The following is a 26810-nucleotide window of genomic DNA, read 5'->3' on the forward strand; positions in this document are numbered from 1 at the left end:
GACACTTTAACCCACCCTTCTACCAATAAAAAAGACACTTTAACCCACCCATCTACCAATAAACAAGACACTTTAACCCACCCTTCTACCAATAAAAAAGACACTTTAACTCACCGTTCTATCAATAAACAAGACACTTTAACCCACCCTTCTACCAATAAACAAGACACTTTAACCCACCCTTCTACCAATAAACAAGACACTTTAACCCACCCTTCTACCAATAAACAAGACACTTTAACCCACCCATCTACCAATAAACAAGACACTTTAACTCACCGTTCTATCAATAAACAAGACACTTTAACCCACCCTTCTACCAATAAAAAAGACACTTTAACCCACCCTTCTACCAATAAAAAAGACACTTTAACCCACCCATCTACCAATAAAAAAGACTAACTCTACCAATAAAAAAGACATTTTAACTCACCCTTCTACCAATAAAAAAGACACTTTAACTCACCGTTCTATCAATAAACAAGACACTTTAACCCACCCTTCTACCAATAAAAAAGACACTTTAACCCACCCTTCTACCAATAAAAAAGACTAACTCTACCAATAAAAAAGACATTTTAACTCACCCTTCTACCAATAAAAAAGACACTTTAACTCACCCTATAAAAAAGACACTTTAACTCACCCTTCTACCCATAAAAAAGACACTTTAACCCATCCTTCTACCAATAAAAAAGACACTTTAACTCTACCAATAAACAAGACATTTTAACTCACCCTTCTACCAATAAAAAAGACACTTTAACTCACCCTTCTACCAATAAAAAAGATACTTTAACCCATCCTTCTATCAATAAAAAAAAAAATAAAAAAAAAGACTTACTGACCCTTCCCCCCCCCCCAACCCCCCAAAATAAAAATAAAAAACCCACCGATTAACCTTTCTTTCATCAAAGTATATAAACCTAGTTGCCTTTCTCTCGTTGAAATAAACATCAAGACACCCTTCTCATTAAAAAACATGCATCTTAGGTTCTCAGTTTGTGTAAAATACTGACCATTCTAATTAAACATACATACAAAAATATCACCAAATGTTACACATCACTGGATGTGGATGTAAAATTACATGGCACACAACACTAACATTTCACACCATCTCAAAATTAAGACAAGACTTGTGTTCAACCACACTGCATTTAAACACTCCACAAATTCAATCAAAATGTTGCATAATGTCAGCAATTTTTTTTTTTTTTTTTTTTTTTGACCTGGAGAGATAAATAATTGATAGAGATTTAGTACAGTCGATTTATGTGTTGTTCATTCTAATGAAAAGCTATTTCTGATGAAAACAGATTACGAACAGAGTTGTGGAAAAAAAAAGGAAGTTGTAAACTTTATCGTCTGGTCATCATTAATAGACATGTTAGAAACAAATCTAGACAAATACAGAACACATCACTCAGACCATCAATCTAGCAGGCACGCCCAAGGGCTGACAGTGACTGCACAATATAGAACACATCACTCAGACCATCAATCTGACAGGCACGCCCAAGGGCTGACAGTGACTGCACAATATAGAACACATCACTCAGACCATCAATCTGACAGGCACACCCAAGGGCTGACAGTGACTGCACAATACAGAACATATCACTCAGACCATCAATCTAACAGGCACACCCAAGGGCTCACTGACTCAAGACTGCACAATACAGAACACATCACTCAGACCATCACTCCAGCAGGCACACCCAAGGGCTGACAGTGACTGCACAATACAGAACACATCACTCAGACCATCAATCTAGCAGGCACACCCAAGGGCTGACAGTGACTGCACAATACAGAACATATCACTCAGACCATCAATCTAGCAGGCACACCCAAGGGCTGACAGTGACTGCACAATACAGAACACATCACTCAGACCATCAATCTAGCAGGCACACCCAAGGGCTGACAGTGACTGCACAATACAGAACACATCACTCAGACCATCAATCTAGCAGGCACACCCAAGGGCTGACTGACTCAAGACTGCACAATACAAAATACATCACTCAGACCATCAATCTAGCAGGCACACTCAAGGGCTGACTGACTCAAGACTGCACAATACAAAATACATCACTCAGACCATCAATCTAACAGGCACACCCAAGGGCTGACAGTGACTGCACAATACAGAACACATCACTCAGACCATCAATCTAACAGGCACACCCAAGGGCTGCCTGACTCAAGACTGCACAATACAGAACACATCACTCAGACCATCACTCTAGCAGGCACACCCAAGGGCTGACAGTGACTGCACAATACAGAACACATCACTCAGACCATCAATCTAACAGGCCCAAGGGCGGACAGTGACTGCACAATACAGAACACATCACTCAGACCATCAATCTAGCAGGCACGCCCAAGGGCTGACAGTGACTGCACAATACAGAACACATCACTCAGACCATCAATCTAGCAGGCACACCCAAGGGCTGACAATGACTGCACAATACAGAACACATCACTCAGACCATCAATCTAGCAGGCACACCCAAGGGCTGACAGTGACTGCACAATACAGAACATATCACTCAGACCATCACTCCAGCAGGCACACCCAAGGGCTGACAGTGACTGCACAATACAGAACACATCACTCAGACCATCAATCTAACAGGCCCAAGGGCTGACAGTGACTGCACAATACAGAACATATCACTCAGACCATCACTCTAGCAGGCACACCCAAGGGCTGACAGTGACTGCACAATACAGAACACATCACTCAGACCATCACTCTAGCAGGCACACCCAAGGGCTGACAGTGACTGCACAATACAGAACACATCACTCAGACCATCAATCTAGCAGGCACGCCCAAGGGCGGACAGTGACTGACTCACCACAGGAGGCGGGGCCTGGGTGTGGGTGGGGGGTGGAGTAAAGAAAGCGGGATTGACGTGGGGGGCAGGAGGAGGGCCACCCACTGGGGTGGTGGACACTGGGGGCAGTCCTGGTGGGGGTCCACCTGAAACATTGTATCATCACCTCGCACTGTCACCACTGGTTACACATTGTCACCATTGGTTACACAAACACATTGTCACCGTTGGTTACACACCTTGCATCATTACCGTTGGTTACACACCTTGCATCATTACCATTGGTTACATATGATCACCACTGGTTACACATCACATCATCACCTCACATCGTCACCACTGGTTACACATCATCACCGTTGGTTACAGATCGTCACCATTAGTCATACACAGTGGGCAAATTACCTTTCATCATCACCACTGGTTACATATCGCCATCATTACTCATACACAGTGGGCAAATAACCTTACAACATCACCATTGGTTACATATCGTCACCATCAGTCATACACTGTGGGCAAACAACATTACATCGTCACCATCAGTCATACACAGTGGGCAAATTACCTTTCATCATCACCACTGGTTACATATCGTCACCATCAGTCATACACAGTGGGCAAACAAACCTTACATCGTCACCATTAGTCATACACAGTGGGCAAACAACCTTACATCGTCACCATTAGTCATACACAGTGGGCAAACAAACCTTACATCGTCACCATTAGTCATACACAGTGGGCAAACAAACCTTACATCGTCACCATTAGTCATACACAGTGGGCAAACAACATTACATCGTCACCATTAGTCATACACAGTGGGCAAACAACATTACATCGTCACCATTAGTCATACACAGTGGGCAAACAACATTACATCGTCACCATCAGTCATACACAGTGGGCAAATTACCTTTCATCATCACCACTGGTTACATATCGTCACCATTAGTCATACACAGTGGGCAAACAACCTTACATCGTCACCATCAGTCATACACAGTGGGCAAACAACATTACATCACAACTGGTTAAACATTGTCACCATTAGTCACACACAGAAGTCAAACAACCTTACATCGTCACCACTGTCATACACAGTGGGCAAACAACATTACATCATCACCATTAGTCATACACAGAAGGCAAACAACCTAACATCGTCACCATTAGTCATATACAGTGAGAGAAAGAGAGCATAATGTCTGTGTGTGTGTGTGTGTGTGTGTGTGTGTGTGTGTGTGTGTGTATGTGTGTGTGTGTGTGTGTTCATGTAACCCATGATATGCTGTGCATCTAGACAGCATGAAACAGAAAATGAAGGGAAGTAAACACATAATTCATGAAATGATAAAATACAAAATACCATGCACATATTGTGAATGAAATATTCAGTTTGATATATATCTAAGACATGATTCACACATACACACACAAATAAAGGTGAGTACACAAAATATATATCAAAGAATAAGATACTAATATGCATGTGCATATTAATAAAATATTCAATATTTAGTAATCATATATACCTAAGACATTCAGTAATCCATTCATCTCAGACATGAAATGTAGCACCCTGCAGTGGAAATATCTGAGTAAATAATCGCATGCAACACAGACATCCATAAGATGAACAGTACATGTAGATGGCAAAGCTCTTGTCAGCAACCGGAAAGGACAGACCCAAAAAACTTCAGCCTCAGTTGCCAAAGCATAAGTTGTTGCTGCAATCTGAGTTATTGTGTGAAAGGTAAATGCAGCCAAATGGTTCAGTGCAATGAATTTTGTGTTGCTGTTGAATGAATACTTACCTGTCCTCAGTTCATCAGAACACTCAGCACACCACGTGTTAACTACCATGCAGCTAACAATACATCAAGGGGATGGGTGTGTGTCTCTCTAGCTAGCAGATTATCAACTCATCACAACAATTCTAACATTGGTATGAAACTGGAACAAACTGCGACTGGTTGTTACAAAATACACTAAAACTGGAATAGTTGGCATCACTGCAGGATGCTGTCAACCTGCTCTCCTTCAATAAACTGCAACTTGTCTACATGATAAGAATGATACAGAAAGCATGCACATTTGCACAGACATGTGCACAAAGGCACAAAGTGTCATGATTGTCTGCCTACAAAACTGTTTTCCAATTGCTGGACAGCAGAGAAAACAAATGAGAGACAGATAATGAATATGTACAGACACAGAGATGGGATAATGGATGTCAATTTTCCATAACACACACTCACACAAATTCAAATTTCAATACAATTATGATGGACATCCCCTCCCCCCACCTGACGTGACCAACAAGTTGTGAAAATAGAACAAAGGTCAACTTACGGAATCTCTCACCTGGCACAAACTGTCGCACACCTGGGGCTGGAGGCCGGACACCTGGTGGAGGGATGGGCTGGGTGGGGGGTGGTCCACCGGGAGGGAAGGGAGCTGCAAAACACACACACAATGTTGAGCATCATCGCTGCCACACCTCTCTTCCTCTTGCACACACATTGCTGCCACACCTCTCTTCCTCTTGCACACACATTGCTGCCACACCTCTCTTCCTCTTGCACACACACTTCCACCACTACCTCTTCCACACACACACATCCACCACTATCTCTTCCTCTTTCACACACACACTTCCACCACTACCTCTTCCACACATACATCCACCACTATCTCTTCCTCTTGCACACACAACTTCCACCACTACCTCTTCCACACACACATCCACCACTATCTCTTCCTCTTCCACACACTTCCACCACAACCTCTTCCACACACACATCCACCACTATCTCTTCCTCTTGCACACACAACTTCCAGCACTACCTCTTCCACACACACATCCACCACTATCTCTTCCTCTTCCACACACTTCCACCACTACCTCTTCCACACACTTCCACCACTACCTCTTCCACACACACATACACCACCACCTCTTCCTCTTGCACACACACATCCACCACCACCTCTTCCTCTTGCACACACACACATCCACCACCACCTCTTCCTCTTGCACACACACACATCCACCACCACCTCTTCCTCTTGCACACACACACACATCCACCACCTCTTCCTCTTGCACACACACACACACATCCACCACCACCTCTTCCTCTTGCACACACACACACATCCACCACCACCTCTTCCACACACATCCACCACCACCTCTTCCTCTTGCACACACACACACATCCAGCACTACCTCTTCCACACACACAACCATGACAAAGCACACACACACAAACATAACAAAGACAAACAAAAGAAAAAAATCAACTTCTTCAAGAGAAAGTAACACATGGGCAATATCAACATAGCACCAGCCATCTGTTGTCCATACACACAATCACACCTCCCAAACATCCACCACACTCCAGCGCCAATTCAAGTTGAACAAAAAGTCTAAACATTGAAACACAAACAATTACACACAATTCACTGAACTTGACAGCAATGACAAAGTTGAACGATTCAAAATTTCCAACATGATAATGTATTCACACCAAGCTTTGGAAGTGAAAGGGTAAACTAAGGGAAACGGCTGAAGGCCATTCAATTCTAAGTCTTTTAAATCTAGTCATTTCTCTTCAGGGTTCTCACCAGAGTTCTCACCATCAATGTCAGGTAAGTTCATGTGCTCACTGTCATCAATCAGAGCCATGTTTGGATGCACTCTGAATGCTATACCTCAGCTTCTGGGCATCTCCCACTTTTTTTCTTCTTTTTTATTTTATTTTATATTTTTTAATATATTATAGTATTATCTCGACCTTTAAATCAACCCCTTCCTTTGATTTCCAACAGGGGTTTAAAAGCTCCCCCATCTCCTGTCATTTTTCATGACGGACATTTTAAAAATGCTAGATTAAAAATTTATCACACTTTATTTTAATTTTTTCCTTTTTCTAGTGTTCTTAAACCTCTATGCTTTAACATTTACATTTGTTCATCCCCAACCTTGATAGGGTATATGTCTGCTTGCTTGTTTTTATATGGCCAATCACTGTTCCTAGTTTGACAAAAACTGAATCAAGACATGCTTTTACATGCTCACAAGAATTGTTGACCCCTGACTGAACAAAACTCACTTCCAAAAGAAGGGCTGGAAAGAAAGATGTTATCACAACCTTCAATCCTGCCAACAAGAAGGGCTGGAAAGATGTTATCACTACCTTCAATCCTGCCAACAAGAAGGGCTGGAAAGATGTTATCACTACCTTCAATCCTGCCAACTTTGGCTTCTCTATTTACCCTGGTGGCTACCATGCGCCAACATGTAAGCTTAACATTAACACATGTATAAATGCACAAACGAACACACAAAAACAGAGACAAAATGATCACACAGATCCACATAGCTGACACAAAAGTACCAAAGAACCAACTGAAGTACCAAAGAACCAACTGCTTAACCATAAACAATTATATTTTGGAAAGACACATCATGCTGGTGGCATTTAAAATTATCTCATAATCCTGAGTGAAAAACACCTTGCACTTCAGCACATACAACACATTTTGTAACAGCAGGTTTTGTATTTTCTAAATTTTTGTCCAAAGTAAAAAAACACACAAAAAAAACAACCTAATAAAACAAAAACAACACTCAACAGTGCTTCATCTTTGTCATCTACACAAATTCATAACAAACCAATCAATGTTTGTTTTTCAAAACTTAAAAAATAAAAATCATTAATCATTATCAACAGCTTTAACATCAAACAAACAGCAAATGAAAAAATAAACAAAGAGAAAGAGAGAGAGAGAGAGAAAAGAAAAACAGTCCTCATCCATGTAATCCATGTATCATCCATGTTATCAATAAAGCTTTGAGTAAAGGATGTGAACACAAAATCCATCATATTCTCCATTCATTCCCAGTCAGTCTTCCTGATATTTTGACCAACAACAAAGCAAAACAAAAACAAACAAAACAAAACACACACACACACATGGAAAAAATTGAAAAAAAAAGAAAGAAAAGAAAAATCAAACTCCCCATCACAGACAGAACACACCAACACCCAATCTCACTGACATACAGTGCAAGCACCTGCTCTGTACTGCTCATGTCATCCACCTTTCATCGACATGGTCACCAAAGACGGTCACAAGCCATTCACACACACACACACACACACACACAGAGCTGTGGCATCAGCCACACAGAGGAAAACCAGTGGTGTGGGGCAGGAAGCCTACAGCACAAAGAGAACAAAGCAACAGGGAAGTGAAGAGAACCAAACCAACAAACGTACCCAGTCTCATCATGGTTCCTACACACCAGGATGAACCCCACATGCACAAACATCAAAAACAGGATCTAAGAAACATGAAGGCTGACTTGCACAAACTTTCACATCCAACCCACTTAAAAAAGAAAGAAAAAAAAAGGATTCACATAAGTACACTTCACACACCAAGGTCCACATTAATACATATTATAAAGAGCTTGGGTCATGTCTCCTGACCTTTTTCCATGACAGCAATATTCAATACTTGGGCCAAGACAAAAGGACAGTGTCAGAGGGAAACAGGGAAAAGCCAAGGGAGAAGTCAGCAGAGCCATGAATAATCCATCACCAAAAAACATGCATTTCTTCATCCTGGCTGACATATACACAATCATACCATGCAGCTGTACTGTCCCAGCATCACTCACATTCAATGCCATTTTCTTTAAATATATATATATATATATATATTTTTTTTTTTTTACTTTATTTTATCTTTTTAAATTAAAATCATAAGTACACAAGTATTACTGAGGTTCTGATACTGATCAACAATCTGCAATGAATACTCTAACAATCCAATTTATCTGTTTATCAAGTTGATGGGGTGTGGGGTGGGGGTAATACTGTACACACAAGAATAGTCCATTACAATGAGAATGGCATTCCTTATCTTTTAAAATGGAAAATATACTGTGAAAGGTACAAAATATGCCATGCTTCCAGTTCCACCAAACCTCTTGAGCACACAAAACACACACACACACAATGCAATGTGTAAATCTTTGAAATTCATAATGCAGACAGATGCAAAACAAACTGGTTATACCGAGGTAGCAAACTGTAACAAGTCACTGACTGCTTTCATGGTTTTCAGCCCTTTATCGCTTTCTGCCCTTTCACTGGTCTTTCAGCCCTTTATCGCTTTCTGCCCTTTCACTGGTCTTTCAGCCCTTTATCGCTTTCTGCCCTTTCATTGGTCTTTCAGCCCTTTATCGCTTTCTGCCCTTTCACTGGTCTTTCAGCCCTTTATCGCTTTCTGCCCTTTCACTGGTCTTTCAGCCCTTTCATGGCTTTCAGCCCTTTATCGCTTTCTGCCCTTTCATGGCTTTCAGCCCTTTATCGCTTTCTGCCCTTTCACTGGTCTTTCAGCCCTTTATAGCTTTCAGCCCTTTCACTGGCTTTCAGCCCTTTCACTGGTCTTTCAGCCCTTTCATGGCTTTCTGCCCTTTCACTGGTCTTTCTGCCCTTTCATTGGTCTTTCAGCCCTTTCATTGGTCTTTCAGCCCTTTAACTGGTCTTTCAGCCCTTTCATTGGTCTTTCAGCCCTTTAACTGGTCTTTCAGCCCTTTCATTGGTCTTTCAGCCCTTTCATTGGTCTTTCAGCCCTTTCACTGGTCTTTCAGCCCTTTCACTGGTCTTTCAGCCCTTTCATGGCTTTCTGCCCTTTCACTGGTCTTTCTGCCCTTTCATTGGTCTTTCAGCCCTTTCATTGGTCTTTCAGCCCTTTAACTGGTCTTTCTGCCCTTTCATTGGTCTTTCAGCCCTTTCATTGGTCTTTCAGCCCTTTCACTGGTCTTTCAGACTAGTTAGCCTAACAGACTGGACACCTAGAGTGTCTGAAGACTGATCTGAGAAACTAGTGAAAACAGGCATGGGAGAAAAAATGTAAACCATCCAAACATAAAACCACACAAGCTAAATGCTTAATGCAGTACTGATAAGAAGTGTAGAAAAAAAGCAGTGTAATGAATTGGTATCCATGCTAATATAAAACATTCATGGGGCACAACTCACCATGAAGGTCAACAATCAGACATCAGTCTCCACAACAAACGTCAAAGTGTGTAATCTCTGGATAATATAAAGTGGACTGGCAGCCTAACTGGTGTGATCGTCAAAAAGACTCACTAATGTCTCACATACAGACAACTTTCATAAGTTTTTAATCAAACACTGTTCAGCCTTTAAATGGACAATAACCGGGGTTTCATTTATAAAACTTTCAACGCAAAAATAGGCAGAGGAGTTTATCTGCTTCCAGATATAATAACTGACCAATCAAACTTGAATATTTGAACATTTCACTGCTGTCACAGTGAACAGGAAAGCTTTGGAACATAAGATCTTGTCAGACAATGTTCTAAACTTTGTTTATGCATGTATACAGAACAGAGAAGAGAGCTGACGAAAATGAATTCAAGACTGGGTGTGATAACAGCAACACATTCACACCTGCGTAAGACACAACAGTGAAGCAGGCTGAAATCAAAGAAATGCCTTCGTTCTGCACTTCACTCTTCTGCTTCTTTGTTGCGTGTGAGTGTGTATGTGTGTGTGTGTGCGTGTGTGTGTGTGCTTGTGTGTGTGCATGCACATATCAACTGTGTGGTGTAATTTTCCAATGCCTATCTTTTTTATGTGGAAATGACAATATCTGGTTTTGATGAATCAAGAAATTTTACTTGGTTACAATATGGTTACCCCTTAAAGTGTATCCTCTTAATAAAGAGACTCACATTCTCAATCCATTCCCATTAATTTGTAACCTGCAGAATTGAATATGCAACCAAACTGCACAATACCTTTCAACTACAATGGCACATAAAGTCACACAAAAGAAAAGCAATACAATCCTATCATCTCAACATTCAGCAGTGACCTGTTAACAAAAAACAAAAAATCAAACCTGATATCACACTGCATAATCTCTTAGCAGCCATGCAAAGACTACCCGACAATCCCACAAAACAACAACACCCACCTGCCCCAAGCCTCGCAGCTACCCAGGCAAAAAGTGAAAGAAAATGTCAGCATGTTGTGGACCAACTCCTGAAGGCGGACAGAGTGGACAGAGAAGAAACGGGGGACGAAGGGGAATAGGCAAAGAAACTCACCACCTGGGGGAGGGGGCTGACCATTGTTACTGAAAGGGACTAAAGTCAGGGCACACCAAGGGCTTCAGGTCACTCCCTCATCAGTACACATATAGCCAGGATCAAAACTAGCAACAGCTAAACAGCAATCATCTTTTCTCATCGTCTCAATCTGAAGCAATTTTAGCTTCATAAAAAAATATGTTTAAAGATACCAGATAAAATCATAAAAAGAAAACACCAACTATCACTTGTAGAATCTAAAACTGACAACTGAATACACAGGCAATGCTCATTTTACAGAATACAATAAATGAAATACTGAATAAAACCTGTAACAGAGCACTGAAATCAAATCTACACTCAACATAGATTTTCCTAAGTAAATCTAAATTCATGACTGAGTGAGAAAAGTAAAAATATCAGCATTCTAGAGGATCTAGAAGTTTGGCGTGAACCATGTTTCCCCCACCATGACACTGAACTAACAAAAGCCTGAACCAAAACCAATACTTTTTGGTCAGAACTTTGTGTGCAAAAGCAAGCCCATAACAGTGCAAAAAGAGTAAGCGTAAAAACGTAGGACCAGGCAGAAGAGCAAACACCCCCTTCAACACCTTCTCTTAGATTTACAAAAACAAATCACAAAGCTGGAAAGGGGACTGGACATTACCTTACTTTATACAACTCTCCCATGTCATCAAACAGCAGGAAATAGAGTCCACAGGTTCAATGGAAGTGTTAAGTATCTGGCCTGTTATGTGCAATGCAAATGAAACACTATGCACAGCACTGCAGCTGGCAAGACCACGACAGACTTCCCACCATAAGGAAAATGTAAACGTGTCAACTCAATCTTTCTGCAGACTTTTTCAGGACAAAAAACATCCATCACCACATTTACCAATCTTCTCCAAAACACATACTCCACTGTATTTCTCAGAGCAAACACTGAAGAGCAGTCTGCAGAACAGGGTCTCAAAGTAAATGACTCAACCAAAATTAAGTGGTCTCAAGACAGTCACCTGTTTTCAGTTTCCAAAATAGTACAGAATAAATGTTAGATGTTCATGAAAGTAGCATGAGCGAAAAAAAAACAACAAAAAAACATGACTGCACCAAACCTTATTCAGGCGAATGTAGTCATTAAATAAATAAATGAAGGAAAAAAAAGAAAAAGAAAAAAAAAAGCCAGAAAACCCCCCCCCAAAAAAACCCCAAGTTAAAATGTTTATATTAATTTGCGAAGACACTTGTAGTGTAGGAAAGGCATCTGGCATTTTCATCAAATAAAGGAGAACACCAAGCACAAGACAAAGAGAGGGAGCAGTGTAAAAGCCTGAAAGCATCAACAATAGGTATTTCCAAGCACTTGTTAGTCAACTTCAATTAGAAACAAAAACAACACAGCACTGTTATTTTGCCAAGAGGACGGCTCTCAGTATGTCTTAACAGCATAGTGATAACTGCCTTCTTCCGCTGTCAGAAAAGCATGCCTCCTTTCCTGTGTCCTTTCACCATCTGTCCAACTAACCAACTGTCACTGAAGATGACATTCTTCATCTTATCTGTGTGGCAGATATAAGAAAAAATTCCCACTTACTTCTGGGATGACCTTAAAAACAAAAGAATAAGAAACATATATTTAAAAAAAAAGAAAAAAAAGAAAAAAAAAAGAAAGCAAGTCTCCATTTCCCTCTATTACTTCAGGTTATTCCCCACAATGTCCATCCACATAGCAAGTCTCCATTTCCCTCTATTACTTCAGGTTATTCCCCACAATGTCCATCCACATAGCAAGTCTCCATTTCCCTCTATTACTTCAGGTTATTCCCCACAATGTCCATCCACATAGCAAGTCTCCATTTCCCTCTATTACTTCAGGTTATTCTGCACAATGTCCATCCACACAGCAAGTCTCTACTTCCCTCTATTACTTCAGGTTATTCCCTACAATGTCCATCCACATAGCAAGTCTCCATTTCCCTCTATTACTTCAGGTTATTCTGCACAATGTCCATCCACATAGCAAGTCTCCATTTCCCTCTATTACTTCAGGTTATTCTGCACAATGTCCATCCACATAGCAAGTCTCCATTTCCCTCTATTACTTCAGGTTATTCCCCACAATGTCCATCCACATAGCAAGTCTCCATTTCCCTCTATTACTTCAGGTTATTCCCCACAATGTCCATCCACATAGCAAGTCTCCATTTCCCTCTATTACTTCAGGTTATTCTGCACAATGTCCATCCACATAGCAAGTCTCCATTTCCCTCTATTACTTCAGGTTATTCTGCACAATGTCCATCCACACAGCAAGTCTCTACTTCCCTCTATTACTTCAGGTTATTCTGCACAATGTCCATCCACATAGCAAGTCTCCATTTCCCTCTATTACTTCAGGTTATTCCCCACAATGTCCATCCACATAGCAAGTCTCCATTTCCCTCTATTACTTCAGGTTATTCCCCACAATGTCCATCCACATAGCAAGTCTCCATTTCCCTCTATTACTTCAGGTTATTCCCCACAATGTCCATCCACACAGCAAGTCTCCATTTCCCTCTATTACTTCAGGTTATTCTGCACAATGTCCATCCACATAGCAAGTCTCCATTTCCCTCTATTACTTCAGGTTATTCCCCACAATGTCCATCCACATAGCAAGTCTCCATTTCCCTCTATTACTTCAGGTTATTCCCCACAATGTCCATCCACATAGCAAGTCTCCATTTCCCTCTATTACTTCAGGTTATTCTGCACAATGTCCATCCACATAGCAAGTCTCCATTTCCCTCTATTACTTCAGGTTATTCCCCACAATGTCCATCCACATAGCAAGTCTCCATTTCCCTCTATTACTTCAGGTTATTCTGCACAATGTCCATCCACATAGCAAGTCTCCATTTCCCTCTATTACTTCAGGTTATTCCCCACAATGTCCATCCACATAGCAAGTCTCCATTTCCCTCTATTACTTCAGGTTATTCTGCACAATGTCCATCCACATAGCAAGTCTCCATTTCCCTCTATTACTTCAGGTTATTCTGCACAATGTCCATCCACATAGCAAGTCTCCATTTCCCTCTATTACTTCAGGTTATTCCCCACAATGTCCATCCACACAGCAAGTCTCCATTTCCCTCCATTACTTCAGGTTATCAGTTCTAGGCTGTACTTTACTATTTCATGATTTTTCATGTTTATTCATGCCGTTTGCTTTCCACCTTTATAAGAGCAATGTTTCAGTTTCTCAAGGAGGCGTCACAAATGCACAGATGTTACACCACATCTGCTGGGCAAATGCCTGACGGCAGTATACCCCAATGCACTTGTCAGGCCTGAGTGCATGCTTATATATTTGTGTACCAATCGGAGTGGATTTCTTTTTACATAATTTTGCCAGAGGACAACACTCTCGTTGCCGTAGGTTCTTTTTCAGTGTGCCAAGTGTGTGCTGCACACAAGACCTCAGTTTATTGTTTCATCCAAAATACTAGACACCCAAGTTTGATTTTCCAGTCAAACTTGGGAGAAAGGGTGAGAGTGGGATTCAAACCCACACACTAACGGACTCTCTGTATTGGTAGATGAGCGTCTTAACCATTTTGCCACCTTCCTCCAAGAGACAGCGCATTAATTAGCACAAGAATTTGTTATAAATTTGACCAAATATAACACAAAACCAAACATGACACAATTCACATTCAAATATATCTTATATAACAAATATTCAAGCACTTTATTACTGCAGTGGATATCAATTCTACTCTTTAACAAATCAGCACCACTGTCTTTTTTCAGTCATTACTCCAAGATCACCCCCAAAACAAAAACAACAACAAACAAAAAAATAAGATCAAGCAGGAGTATCTCTTATTACATACTGGACTGAAGACTTGCACCATTATGATTTGCCATGTTAGCTTTGGGTTCATTTTTTTTGGTTACACTATCTGTGGGATCAACAGTTCAATTTTGAAGGGGAGAGGAGGAGGATTCCAACTGTTCAAAGAAAATGAATCACCAATAGCCGAATTAAACAATCATCAAGCGACGAAAACTGATCTCTGACTGGTTGAATGAACTTGGCGTTTCGAAATTAGGACAGACCTCATACTTAGACAACTGACAAAACAGTAACAAGCATCACACAACCAAAAACATTCAAGTATGACAGCTTGTGACGGAAGACTGTGATGGAAAAGTGATACAATGCAGCATGCTGAACTAAAACCATAGCATGTAGCCATTGGGTCCATTCATCCTCTACCAGTTTCTGTTCTTTCCTTCACCTGCACAGCTGCTAACAAGCAGGCTGCAGTCTCTCTAAGCCAGTGATTTGTGTGTCCACTGAGTGTGGAGTGGGGTGGGGAGGGGGAAGCAAAACGCACAAAGTCAAGGACAATTTGTTAGTACAGTGGTTACTGGTATGGCATGAACACTCCACTGCAAACACACACTATAGTGGTGCTATAACTATGGATCAAACACACAATGACAGTTCAAACTCAAATGTCATCACAAGAGCATCAACACTTAACATCGTCTCACAAAGAATGCCCCCCAAATATGTCAACAGAACTGCTCACAATCTCAAAAACAGTATTAGACGCCTAATAATGGTGTTACCAATCTCACCAAGAGTGTACGTTCTCCACCTTGCACCCTTACATTCACCCGTATATTCACTCAGTCACAGGCTAAACATCATACCAACACACTTGCTAACATTAACACGAAGCACAATCAGTGCCTGAAGGAAGGTGAACATACCTGGCATTCTCTGGTCCCACTCGTTGCGGGGAGGAGGGCCGCGGGGGTCCAGGGGAGGAGGGCCTCTGTGTCCAGGTGGAGGCAGTCGTGGAGGCTGTCAACACACTGGGCATGTTTCACTTTTCCGACTTATTTCTCTTTTTTCCCCTATGGGGTGGATGAGGGGCAGTCAATATTTTGATCCAAAATAGTCATACATATATCTCAAACAAAAAAAAGGTGTAAAGTACATCTGTACCAGAGAGAGGGGGACAGTCCAACAGGACTCACCCTGATCTCCAGGCGAGGGCCCCCCGGGAGAGGCATGCCAGGGCTGTAAAGTACATCTGTACCAGAGAGAAGAGAGAGGGGGACAGTGCAGTAGGACTCACCCCGGGGGAGGCATGCCAGGGCTGTAAAGTACATCTGTACCAGAGAGAAGAGAGAGGGGGACAGTGCAGGAGGACTTACCCTGATCTCCAGGCGAGCGCCCCCCGTGGGAGGCATGCCAGGGCTGTAAAGTACATCTGTACCAGAGCGAAGAGAGAGGGGGACAGTGCAGACTCACCCCGATCTCCAGGCGAGCGCCCCCCGGGGGAGGCATGCCAGGGCTGTAAAGTACATCTGTACCAGAGAGAAGAGAGAGGGGGACAGTGCAGCAGGACTCACCCCGATCTCCAGGCGAGCGCCCCCCGGGGGAGGCATGCCAGGGCTGTAAAGTACATCTGTACCAGAGAGAAGAGAGAGGGGGACAGTGCAGTAGGACTCACCCCGATCTCCAGGCGAGCGCCCCCCGGGGGAGGCATGCCAGGGCTGTAAAGTACATCTGTACCAGAGAGAAGAGAGAGGGGGACAGTGCAGCAGGACTCACCCCGATCTCCAGGCGAGCGCCCCCCGGGGGAGGCATGCCAGGACTGTAAAGTACATCTGTACCAGAGCGAAGAGAGAGGGGGACAGTGCAGACTCACCCCGATCTCCAGGCGAGCGCCCCCCGGGGGAGGCATGCCAGGGCTGTAAAGTACATCTGTACCAGAGAGAAGAGAGAGGGGGACAGTGCAGCAGGACTCACCCCGATCTCCAGGCGAGCGCCCCCCGGGGGAGGCATGCCAGGGCTGTAAAGTACATCTGTACCAGAGAGAAGAGAGAGGGGGACAGTGCAGTAGGACTCACCCCGATCTCCAGGCGAGCGCCCCCCGGGGGAGGCATGCCAGGGCTGTAAAGTACATCTGTACCAGAGAGAAGAGAGAGGGGGACAGTGCAGCAGGACTCACCCCGATCTCCAGGCGAGCGCCCCCCGGGGGAGGCATGCCAGGGCTGTAAAGTACATCTGTACCAGAGAGAAGAGAGAGGGGGACAGTGCAGCAGGACTCACCCCGATCTCCAGGCGAGCGCCCCCCGGGGGAGGCATGCCAGGGCTGTAAAGTACATCTGTACCAGAGTGAAGAGAGAGGGGGACAGTGCAGCAGGACTCACCCCGATCTCCAGGCGAGCGCCCCCCGGGGGAGGCATGCCAGGGCTGTAAAGTACATCTGTACCAGAGTGAAGAGAGAGGGGGACAGTGCAGCAGGACTCACCCCGATCTCCAGGCGAGGGCCCCCTGGGGGAGGCATGCCAGGCCGAGGCGGCAGACCCAGGGCGTTGGGTGGAGGAGGTCCTGACACCGGGGGGATGCTGCCTGGCAGAGCTGCAAAACACACAGCAGCCATGTACTGCCTCCACCAACATCACCCTCACAAATCATACATTAACATTTCATCTTCAATTTTTCTTAGGTCTGCAAATTCTATCAGTGTGTACATAGGGTGGAGTGGTGCTGGAGACAGTGGAGGGGGAGTGAAGGGGTGTGTGTGCATGTGTGTGTGTAAGGGAGGAAGTCATACACAAGATGCATAAAAAAAGTTCAAAAACACAAAATTAACAAGTATTATATAAAAAAAGATTATGAAGTAAAACATTTTCTTTTAAAGATGCAGACAAAATATCACACACGTACAATACAAAAACAGAACAGCAAAAGAAAAATTCATCACACACACACAACCAAATCACAGGCAAAGACATACATCACACAGACACATATTTTAAACCCAAAGAACCCAAAAACACAACCAACTCACAGGTAAAGGGGATACATCACACACATATAAACTCAAGGAATCCAAAACACCATCAACTCACGGGCAAAGGGCAGGTTGGGGGGGCCGGGCATGGGGGGTCCAGCCACAGGCATGCCGGGGCGCGGGGGTCCGGGGGGAGGCTGCTGCATGCGTGGGGGGAAGACCCCCGGTGCTGGACGTCCTGGCTGGGGGGGCGGGGGGCCCGACGGTTTGGGGGCAGGTCCGCGCGGCTTGGCTGGAAAGCGATCCACTGCAAGTTCACAGTGATTAGATTTCTGACTTTGACATAGGTCACATTTCAAAATTTGAAAACTGGGGAAAAATCAATCTGAGCGTCAAGGATCGACTGCAAGCAATTACAAACGAATCATTTCTGACTTTGAAATCTAACCGAACTTACTCTGCCTAAATCTATCTGTATTTTACTTTGGCACAAGTCAAACAATAAATTTCTGTACTTGCATATAGACAAGAAAGCAGTATGGCGTCTTGAAAATCACATGGATGACCAGGATAATGGTACTGTGCAGGATAAAAGCAGTTGGAAGAGATGACACTAAAATAACTTTCACCGAACTCGAGTATCTATGAAATCCATGTGGACTCGCAAATCCTCCCAGTTCTGCTAGAACACAACACGCTGACCATGGAATCAACTTTTTGAAACGCAGTGGAAAGAAATGCCTGCTGAATGTAGTTTCCACATTTGCACAGTGAGTTTCTGAGCTGGCCAACGTCATCATAATACTTGCACTATCATCAAGTTATCAGGCAAACCAATGAGGAAATACTACATCCTGTACGCCTAAAAACACATTGAAAAGGTGATAAAAGAAAGAAAGAAAGAATAAGAGCCTGTTTACCTGGCATCTATTGAGATGAAAAGCCTTAACCCGAAGACACAAACACATTAATTTATCATGAAGAAATAATTACAAGTATACCAACCAACAATTTATTAAGTACACACAACAGCTTATTCAACCATTTCATATTTCTCCCACTAAGACTAACTTAATTTCACAGACCTACTTCCTTCGACTTGATATATCTGCAAGTATTACAATATTCTTTGGAAGATCCAAGATCTTTTCCCCTCTATCAATACACATGCGATTAAGTCAATAAAACAAGCCACTCCTACAAACACTGATTCCACCAACGCTGTGAAACTTACTTTCTCTGTCTCTCTCTCTAAAGTTGCCGTTCTGGGGCTGCTCTCCTCCTTTGCGTGCCTGAGCTTCAAACTGACTGAGGGCCTGCTTGCTGTAGTGCATGATCTGCGGGATCTGCCCGTGCAACTCTTTGCGAGCCAGGCGCTCAAAGATGTTCCGAGAGCTGTGCTCAGACCCCACGATCACCAAGGCAAAACTGTTGAAAAACAATATAAGATACACATTACAATGTTGCTCACACTCCACCATCACCAAGGCAAAACTGCTGAGGAAAAACAATATAAGATACACATTACAATGTTGCTCACACTCCACCATCACCAAGGCAAAACTGCTGAGGAAAAACAATATAAGATACACATTACAATGTTACTCACACTCCACCATCACCAAGGCAAAACTGCTGAGGAAAATCAATGTAAGATACACATTACAATGTTACTCACACTCCACCATCACCAAGGCAAAACTGCTGAGGAAAAACAATATAAGATACACATTACAATGTTACTCACACTCCACCATCACCAAGGCAAAACTGCTGAGGAAAAACAATATAAGATACACATTACAATGTTACTCACACTCCATGATCACCAAGGCAAAACTGCTGAGGAAAAACAATGTAAGGTACACATTACAATGTTACTCACACTCCACCATCACCAAGGCAAAACTGCTGAGGAAAAACAATATAAGATACACATTACAATGTTGCTCACACTCCATGATCACCAAGGCAAAACTGTTCAGGAAAAATATAAGATACACATTTCAATGTTGGTCACTCCACCATAACAAGGCAAAACTGCTGAGGAAAAACAATATAAGACACGCATTACAATGTTGCTCACACTCCACCATCACCAAGGCAAAACTGCTGAGGAAAAACAATGTAAGATACACATTACAATGTTGGTCACACTCCACCATCACCAAGGCAAAACTGCTGAGGAAAAACAATGAAAGATACAAATTACAATGTTGGTCACACTCCATGACCACCAAAGCAAAACTGTTGAGGAAAAACAATGTAAGATACACATTACAATGTTGGTCACACTCCATGACCACCAAAGCAAAACTGTTGAGGAAAAACAATGTAAGATACACATCACAATGTTGGTCACGCTCCACAATCACCAAGCAAAACTGTTGAGGAAAAATGATGCATGATATAAAGTTGTTCCCATCCCATGACCATCAAAGCAAAAGACAAACAATGCAAGGAAAAACAATGCATGATACAATGTTGTTCCCACTTCACGACCACTGAAACAAAACTGCAGAGGAAAAAATCATGCTTAAGGTTAACAAATTTTTCATATAAAAAACCAGGTTTAGAAACAGAAAACAAACTGTAAAGATCAGGGGGAAATAAATATGCCTGCAAAGTTACAATGAGGTTGAAACGTTCACAAGTCTTACAACTGTGGAGCCAGCTGCAGGAATGTTTTCTACACAGCATTGCACACACTGATGTCATCCCCTGTTCAACATTACTCAGTGAAAACATGTTAAAGAATGAACACATATTTTTCTAGAAATGTAAAAGGGATGGTTCCAAACGCACCCAAATCTTCCAATCATTGCACAAATTTATCTATTGTTTACCCCCTTTTTTTCTTTCTTTCTTATTTATTTTTCATAAAAGAAGTAATCTCCCTATTCACAAGCAATACTCACTTTTCACAAGCGTACAACACACGAACACAAAATCATGTATGCTATGACTGATCTGTCTTGATTCTTCAACACAACTGGAAATTTTGCATCAAGTAAACAGAAATCAATTACAAGGATCAACATGATTTTGTCATATGCTAATACCAAGAAAAATGAAAAATAACTTCCAGTTCCCTTAGGGATGTAGGTGATCAAGCTGCATCTTTTAACGGTATATGAAAACGGAAATTTTCTATCTAAAATTACGTTTAAGTAACATACTTACCATAACCCACTAGTACAGACTCTGGCAGGGGTCTGACATTCCTGTCCTGTGCAAACTACTATCCGCCTATGCGGAGTCAACAAAAGTAGATACGGCCGATAACCTCCCGGAAGTAGGTAACCTCCCCTTTGCCCCCCTGGCTAGCGCCCTCTTTTGACTTACCAAACATCAAGAAAATGAAAAGAAAAAAAATCATCACTTGAATATTTTTAATTTGGTAAAAATCTACAATTAAATTTTGTACATTCAAATTAATTATATCCAATCCCTAAACTGACAGTTACTAGTTCAGGTTTATGACAACCTAACAAAAACTGTGTTGATCTCTCATGCCATTTCAAAAACAACAAAAACAAACACACTTCAAATTTTGTTGTTTATGACCTACAAAATGCTTCATACCTGTACAGTATACATAAAAACAGCGTAAACCTTGTATTTGTTATCTGCAAGATAAGGATCTAATCAACATCACACATAACTCACCCCTTTGATTGTCCATTAGCACGATTTTCGTTGAACTTGATTTCTAGAAGATCTGAGACGCCACATGCATTGATGGCATCTGTGAGATCCTGGTCTGTGGTCCACTGTATTCAACAGAAACCATTCAAAGCCATCTATACACTGAACAGAAAGACATCAGAAATGGTCCACTGTGGTCAACAGAAATCATTCAAAGCCATCTATACACTGAACAGAAAGACATCAGAAATGGTTCGCTGTGGTCAACAGAAATCATTCAAAGCCATCTATACACTGAACAGAAAGACATCAGAAATGGTCCACTGTGGTCAACAGAAATCATTCAAAGACATTTATCTATACACTGAACAGAAAGACATCAGAAATGGTCCACTGTGGTCAACAGAAATCATTCAAAGCCATCTATATACTGAACAGAAAAACATCAGAAATGGTCCACTGTGGTCAACAGAAATCATTCAAAAGCCATCCATACACTGAAAAGAAAGACATCAGAAATGGTTCGCTGTGGTCAACAGAAATCATTCAAAGCCATCCACACACTGAACAGAAAGACATCAGAAATGGTCCACTGTGGTCAACAGAAATCATTCAAAGCCATCTATCAATACACTGAACAGAAAGACATCAGAAATGGTCCGCTGTGGTCAACGGAAATCATTCAAAGCCATCCATACACTGAACAGAAAGACATCAGAAATGGTCCGCTGTGGTCAACAGAAATCATTCAAAGCCATCCATACACTGAACAGAAAGACATCAGAAATGGTCCGCTGTGGTCAACGGAAATCATTCAAAGCCATTGACAGGCGCAACAGCCGAGTGGTTAAAGCGTTTGACTTTCAATCTGGGGGTCCCAGGTTCAAATCTCGGTTACGGCCCCTAGTAGGTAAATAGTGGAGATTCTTCCATCTCCCAGGTCAACATATGTGCAGACCTGCTATTGCCTGAACCCCCTTCGTGTGTATACGCAAGCAGAAGATCAAATACGTACGTTAAAAGATCCTGTAATCCACGTCAGCATTCGGTGGGTTATGGAAACAAGAACATTCCCAGCATGCACACCCCCAAAAACAGAGTATGGCTGCCTACATGGTGGTGTAAAACCGGTCATACACATAAAAGCCCACTCATGTAATATACATGTGGGACTTGCAGCCCACGAGCGAGGAGAAGAAGATTCAAAGCAATCTAAACACTGATGATCAGAAAGACATCAGAAAACACAAGCTTGAATTAAAGTATCCACACAAAAATTATCTGAAATAGATTCAAGATTGTCTATGGGGTATGCAAACGAAAAATGGGCACAATTCCATGACTTACTGAACTATACTCCCAAGCATTGTTTGGGTGCCCAAATTTGTTCATAAAAACGTTTTCTGTGTTCTACATATAATGCATAAGCTGCAAGCCAAGGGAAATAACTTCCGCAGCACTTATGTCTGTGTCCACTTGTGTCAATTTGGAAGAAAAACTATTTTCAGTATATTTTCTGCATTTCTCAGCAACAATATGGCAGGGAAGTCTGTCAAGGCTGTCAGCTCTTTGGCTTAGTGGAGTAAAGGAAATTTTCTTCCTAAAATTACGTTTAAGTAACATACTTACCGTGACCCACAAGTGCAGACTCCGGCAGGGGTCTGATTCCTGTCCTATGCGGAGAAAACTAAAGTAGCTGCGGCCGATAACCTCCCGAAGTAGGTTACCTCCCCTGGTTTATGAAAAGCTGATGTCTCCCTTGCAATCAAAATTTTCATAAGCAACACCCTAGTATTCAACCAAATGAATGCATGACAAATACACTTTCTTGAAATAATCAACTTACCCAAGTGAGATTTCCGATGTAAAGCATGTATTTTTTGCCAGAATAGTTGGATGTTGAGGAAGAAGGTAATGATGAACTGGAGTGTTGAGAATGTGGTTTGTTGCCATCCGCTGAGGGCTGAAACAAATCATAACAATCATTAAACCACTTGATCATAGATGAAAAAATGGTGACTGCTGGACCTTTTAAAACAAGTTAAAAATGATAAAACATGGTTTAAAATCAAAGGTATCTTAAGATGAAGATAAAAACTACATTCCAAGTCAAACTCTTTGTCAAGTGAAAAGGTGAAGAAGTGTTGGCATGTCACAGTCTGTACTGAAGAGGTGAGTACCTGACATCTCAGTGGCTGGAAATTGCTGTTCAGCTCACTGATTTGTTGGAGAGGTGGTGGGAAGAAGATGAGGGTGGGGTGCAAGGAAAGGAGGGTGGATGGGAAGGAAGAGAGGGGGTGGGTGTCAGAAGGAATGGGAAGAAGAGGGGAATGGGAGGGAAAGGAAGGGGAAAGGGAGTATAACTGGTGTCACTATGACACTGATTCCTTGAGGTTGCACTGTGCCAAGGCAGGAGATGATTTGACTTTCCATAAATTTCCTGTATAGGCAGTCTCCACGGCTGTTGCACCACTGATATATGTTAAAAGTTGTGCTGTCTGGAGCTGAAGTGATTTCCTACTGGGGTGTCTTTTTTAGCAAGTTTGTTGTCCCTGTGTTCCTTGAAGCTGTCACTGAGGGTTCTGTAAAGTCTCACCTACATATATTTTATGGCAGAGGCTGCAGAATAGGGAATAAACACCATTTACAGTTTGGCAATTAAAGTGGGATCTGATGAAGAATTTCTGATCTGAAGAGCTCTGAACTTCTGTGGTTGGGTTGATGAATGAACATGTTTTGCATTTCATTTGGATTTACTGCATTTGGAGTTGCCTGATGGGGTTGAAGGGTATGGTCTCCAAGGCTCGTCTCTTTTATATGCAGTTATTGGGGGTTTGAAGATCTTTTTTCATTATCATCGCTGCAAAGTCGACGGAGCCATAGATATTGGGAGTAGGGTATGCCATTTTTCATAGTGGGGTTGGGGTGGGGTGGTGGGGAGGCACACATCATGTATTGATCTGCAAAAACCAGTCCAACAACAGGCTGACTGAAACTGAAAGAAATGTTCAATTCAAATTTCAATTTTTTCTTTATGTTCATTCCAGTTCATCAGTATCCACTTCAGAATATTAAGTGTATGACACCAAAATACCTTATCAGTCATCTGGAAAGAAGTGTCACTTACTGGTCTGCCAGACATGCTGCTGGATGATCCTGCTGTGATGACATCATCATAAAGATCTCCTCCCCCACCAAACTCTGTGTCCTGAAACCAAGGCATCAATGATTTCATTACACTGACATGCTATCAGATCATTCCATCAACAATAACTGATGAAATGACAAGTAAAACTTCAATATCTTAATAAAAAAAATATATATATAAAAAAAGGAAAAAAAAAAAAGGCTTTACAACAATGCTGTTGAAACTAAGCTCAGTCAATTGTTGAGTCCATGTATCTTATCCTGAGACATTTGTGATTTACTTAATAAAAGAAACTAAAGGGTTAAATGGAAAAAAAAACATATATAGTTTTATACTTCTTAACAAGAAAATAATATTGTTTCATAATATTCTGAAAACAAAACACTCTTGGAAGAACTCTGGAATGTGATGGTATGTAAAATATGTATACTACTGAAAATGAAAGCATGACTGTTTTCAATATGCTTGACAATAAACCGCTAGAGTTCCATGGCCATCTTTATCTTGCACATACTCAAAATTCTGAGCAACGCCAAAGGCGACTGACATAGACAAAAGCAGAAAATGTGCTGTCCTCCATTTCTTCAGAGTGACTTGATAGCCTCCATTGCTACAACCAAACTGTACAATCAAATGCCCGACTGCCAGCATATCCACAATGACAACAACCCAGAAAAGTTGAAAAAAGAAGCCTGCAGTTTCCCACATCCTGCTTCTCCTGATTGCCTTTGTTGCTTACATCATTGGACGGCCAATAACCTTGAGAGCATAGATCATGTGACATGCCTTAAAATGCTGTGAAAGCAGGAACTCTCTAGCTTTCTATTATTCATCAGTTCTACTTTCAGAAAAAAAAATTTTTTTGCCGTTTTCGAAGGGGATGGTACTGCCTGGTAGTATGAATGAACATCCACAAAAATAACTTCACTGCCACCTGATTACTCAACCCAAGTCAGACCACTAAACCTGGTATCAGTTAAGCCATCAGCTTTTTCCACCTTTCTTCCCTTCCTCTCCTCTGTGTGACTATGCAGAGTGAGTGTCCACACCTTAAAGTGAACAATACTCATTCTGTTTTGAGGGGGAAAATTGTGGATATTGCCAAGCCATCATTCAATCACATCATTGGTTCCTTAAGTTGATGGAAACATGAATAAAAGTTTTAAAACAATCTCAGATGGCACATCAATTAAGGCCGGAGAGATTTACATTTTGATGAAAAGAATGTAACATATCATTATAAATGGTAAAGTGCTATTGTTTTTTGTCAAAATGTAACAAGTGTCCGCTATATATCCTAATCCACATTTCTTCCCCTCCACTCCTTTCTGTGACTTGCAGAGTGTTCACGCCTTGTAAACCACTCACTCCATCTTCAGTGGGAAAATTGTGGATACTGCCCAAGTGTCAACTGACACTGGACCCCCCCCCCCTTTTTTTTTTAATGAAGAATAGCCAAGGTCACTGGACTAAATAATCATAGGCCTATCAGTTTCAAACTACTCTTCGAAGTTTTGAGATCTGCTATTTTGAATTTTTTTTAATTGAAATCACACCGTTACAAGAGCAGGAAATATAATATGGTACAGGGAACGAGAAGTTACATGCACAATATGAATATTACAACGAATCAATATATGATGTATCATATCTGATACCATCTTCATAAAGACCGCTGAAAACATTCGAAGGGACGTAACTAAAACGACAATAACAGGTGATAGCCGGCGGGAGCAAGCTTGCCAAATCCGGCAACGCAAAGTAGAGTGTCTTTTAACTTTAATCACTAAGCGTTGGCACTCTCCATGAGTACAAATATGTCAACGTGTTAGCCAACGACAACGACAACTTCAACAGGAATCAACGACGGGTTTTGTTGTTTTTTTCCCCCCTACAACACACAATGCCATTGTCCACGACCGGAGCACTTGCTCAGTTTGTCGCCCGAATCAAGTCCACGTTGGCACGATAATCATGCATCAGTATGTAAATGCATTTGCAGTTATTTGTAAGTTCGTCTGCATCGTGCAAATACAACAACATCAATTAGATTCAAAGGCAAAACTTCAACATACCTGGTTAAATTCATCTTCGATGTTTTCATACAAATCTATATCGACGCTGTCCGCCATGTTGATTTCATGATTTGTCACGTGTGAAGCGCCATCTAGTGGTTGAACAATCAGGGTGACGGG

At 41.9% G+C, this 26810-nt stretch overlaps 1 protein-coding gene across 8 annotated transcripts in view; it reads right to left on the bottom strand.

Annotated features, from left to right (window-relative positions):
* The window catches only part of LOC143286678 (cleavage and polyadenylation specificity factor subunit 6-like), a 41986-nt gene extending 15176 nt beyond the window's left edge, over positions 1-26810 (bottom strand). For 2 of the 8 annotated variants that reach the window (XM_076594325.1, XM_076594326.1), the window contains exons 1-12: positions 26691-26810; positions 24595-24675; positions 23314-23430; positions 21489-21592; positions 19054-19247; positions 17938-18126; positions 17334-17443; positions 15781-15874; positions 12605-12616; positions 8150-8167; positions 5214-5318; positions 2877-3001 (exon numbers count right to left, since the gene is read on the bottom strand). In XM_076594325.1, the coding sequence (XP_076450440.1) occupies positions 2877-3001; positions 5214-5318; positions 8150-8167; positions 12605-12616; positions 15781-15874; positions 17334-17443; positions 17938-18126; positions 19054-19247; positions 21489-21592; positions 23314-23430; positions 24595-24675; positions 26691-26747 (1206 nt within the window). In that variant the 5' untranslated portion in view covers positions 26748-26810. The remainder of the gene's footprint in view (positions 1-2876; positions 3002-5213; positions 5319-8149; positions 8168-12604; positions 12617-15780; positions 15875-17333; positions 17444-17937; positions 18127-19053; positions 19248-21488; positions 21593-23313; positions 23431-24594; positions 24676-26690) is intronic. The other 6 variants (XM_076594329.1, XM_076594328.1, XM_076594327.1 and 3 more) reach the window with 6 other exon arrangements.

This window comes from Babylonia areolata, chromosome 10, assembly GCF_041734735.1.
Source record: "Babylonia areolata isolate BAREFJ2019XMU chromosome 10, ASM4173473v1, whole genome shotgun sequence".
Classification (NCBI taxonomy): domain Eukaryota; kingdom Metazoa; phylum Mollusca; class Gastropoda; order Neogastropoda; family Buccinidae; genus Babylonia; species Babylonia areolata.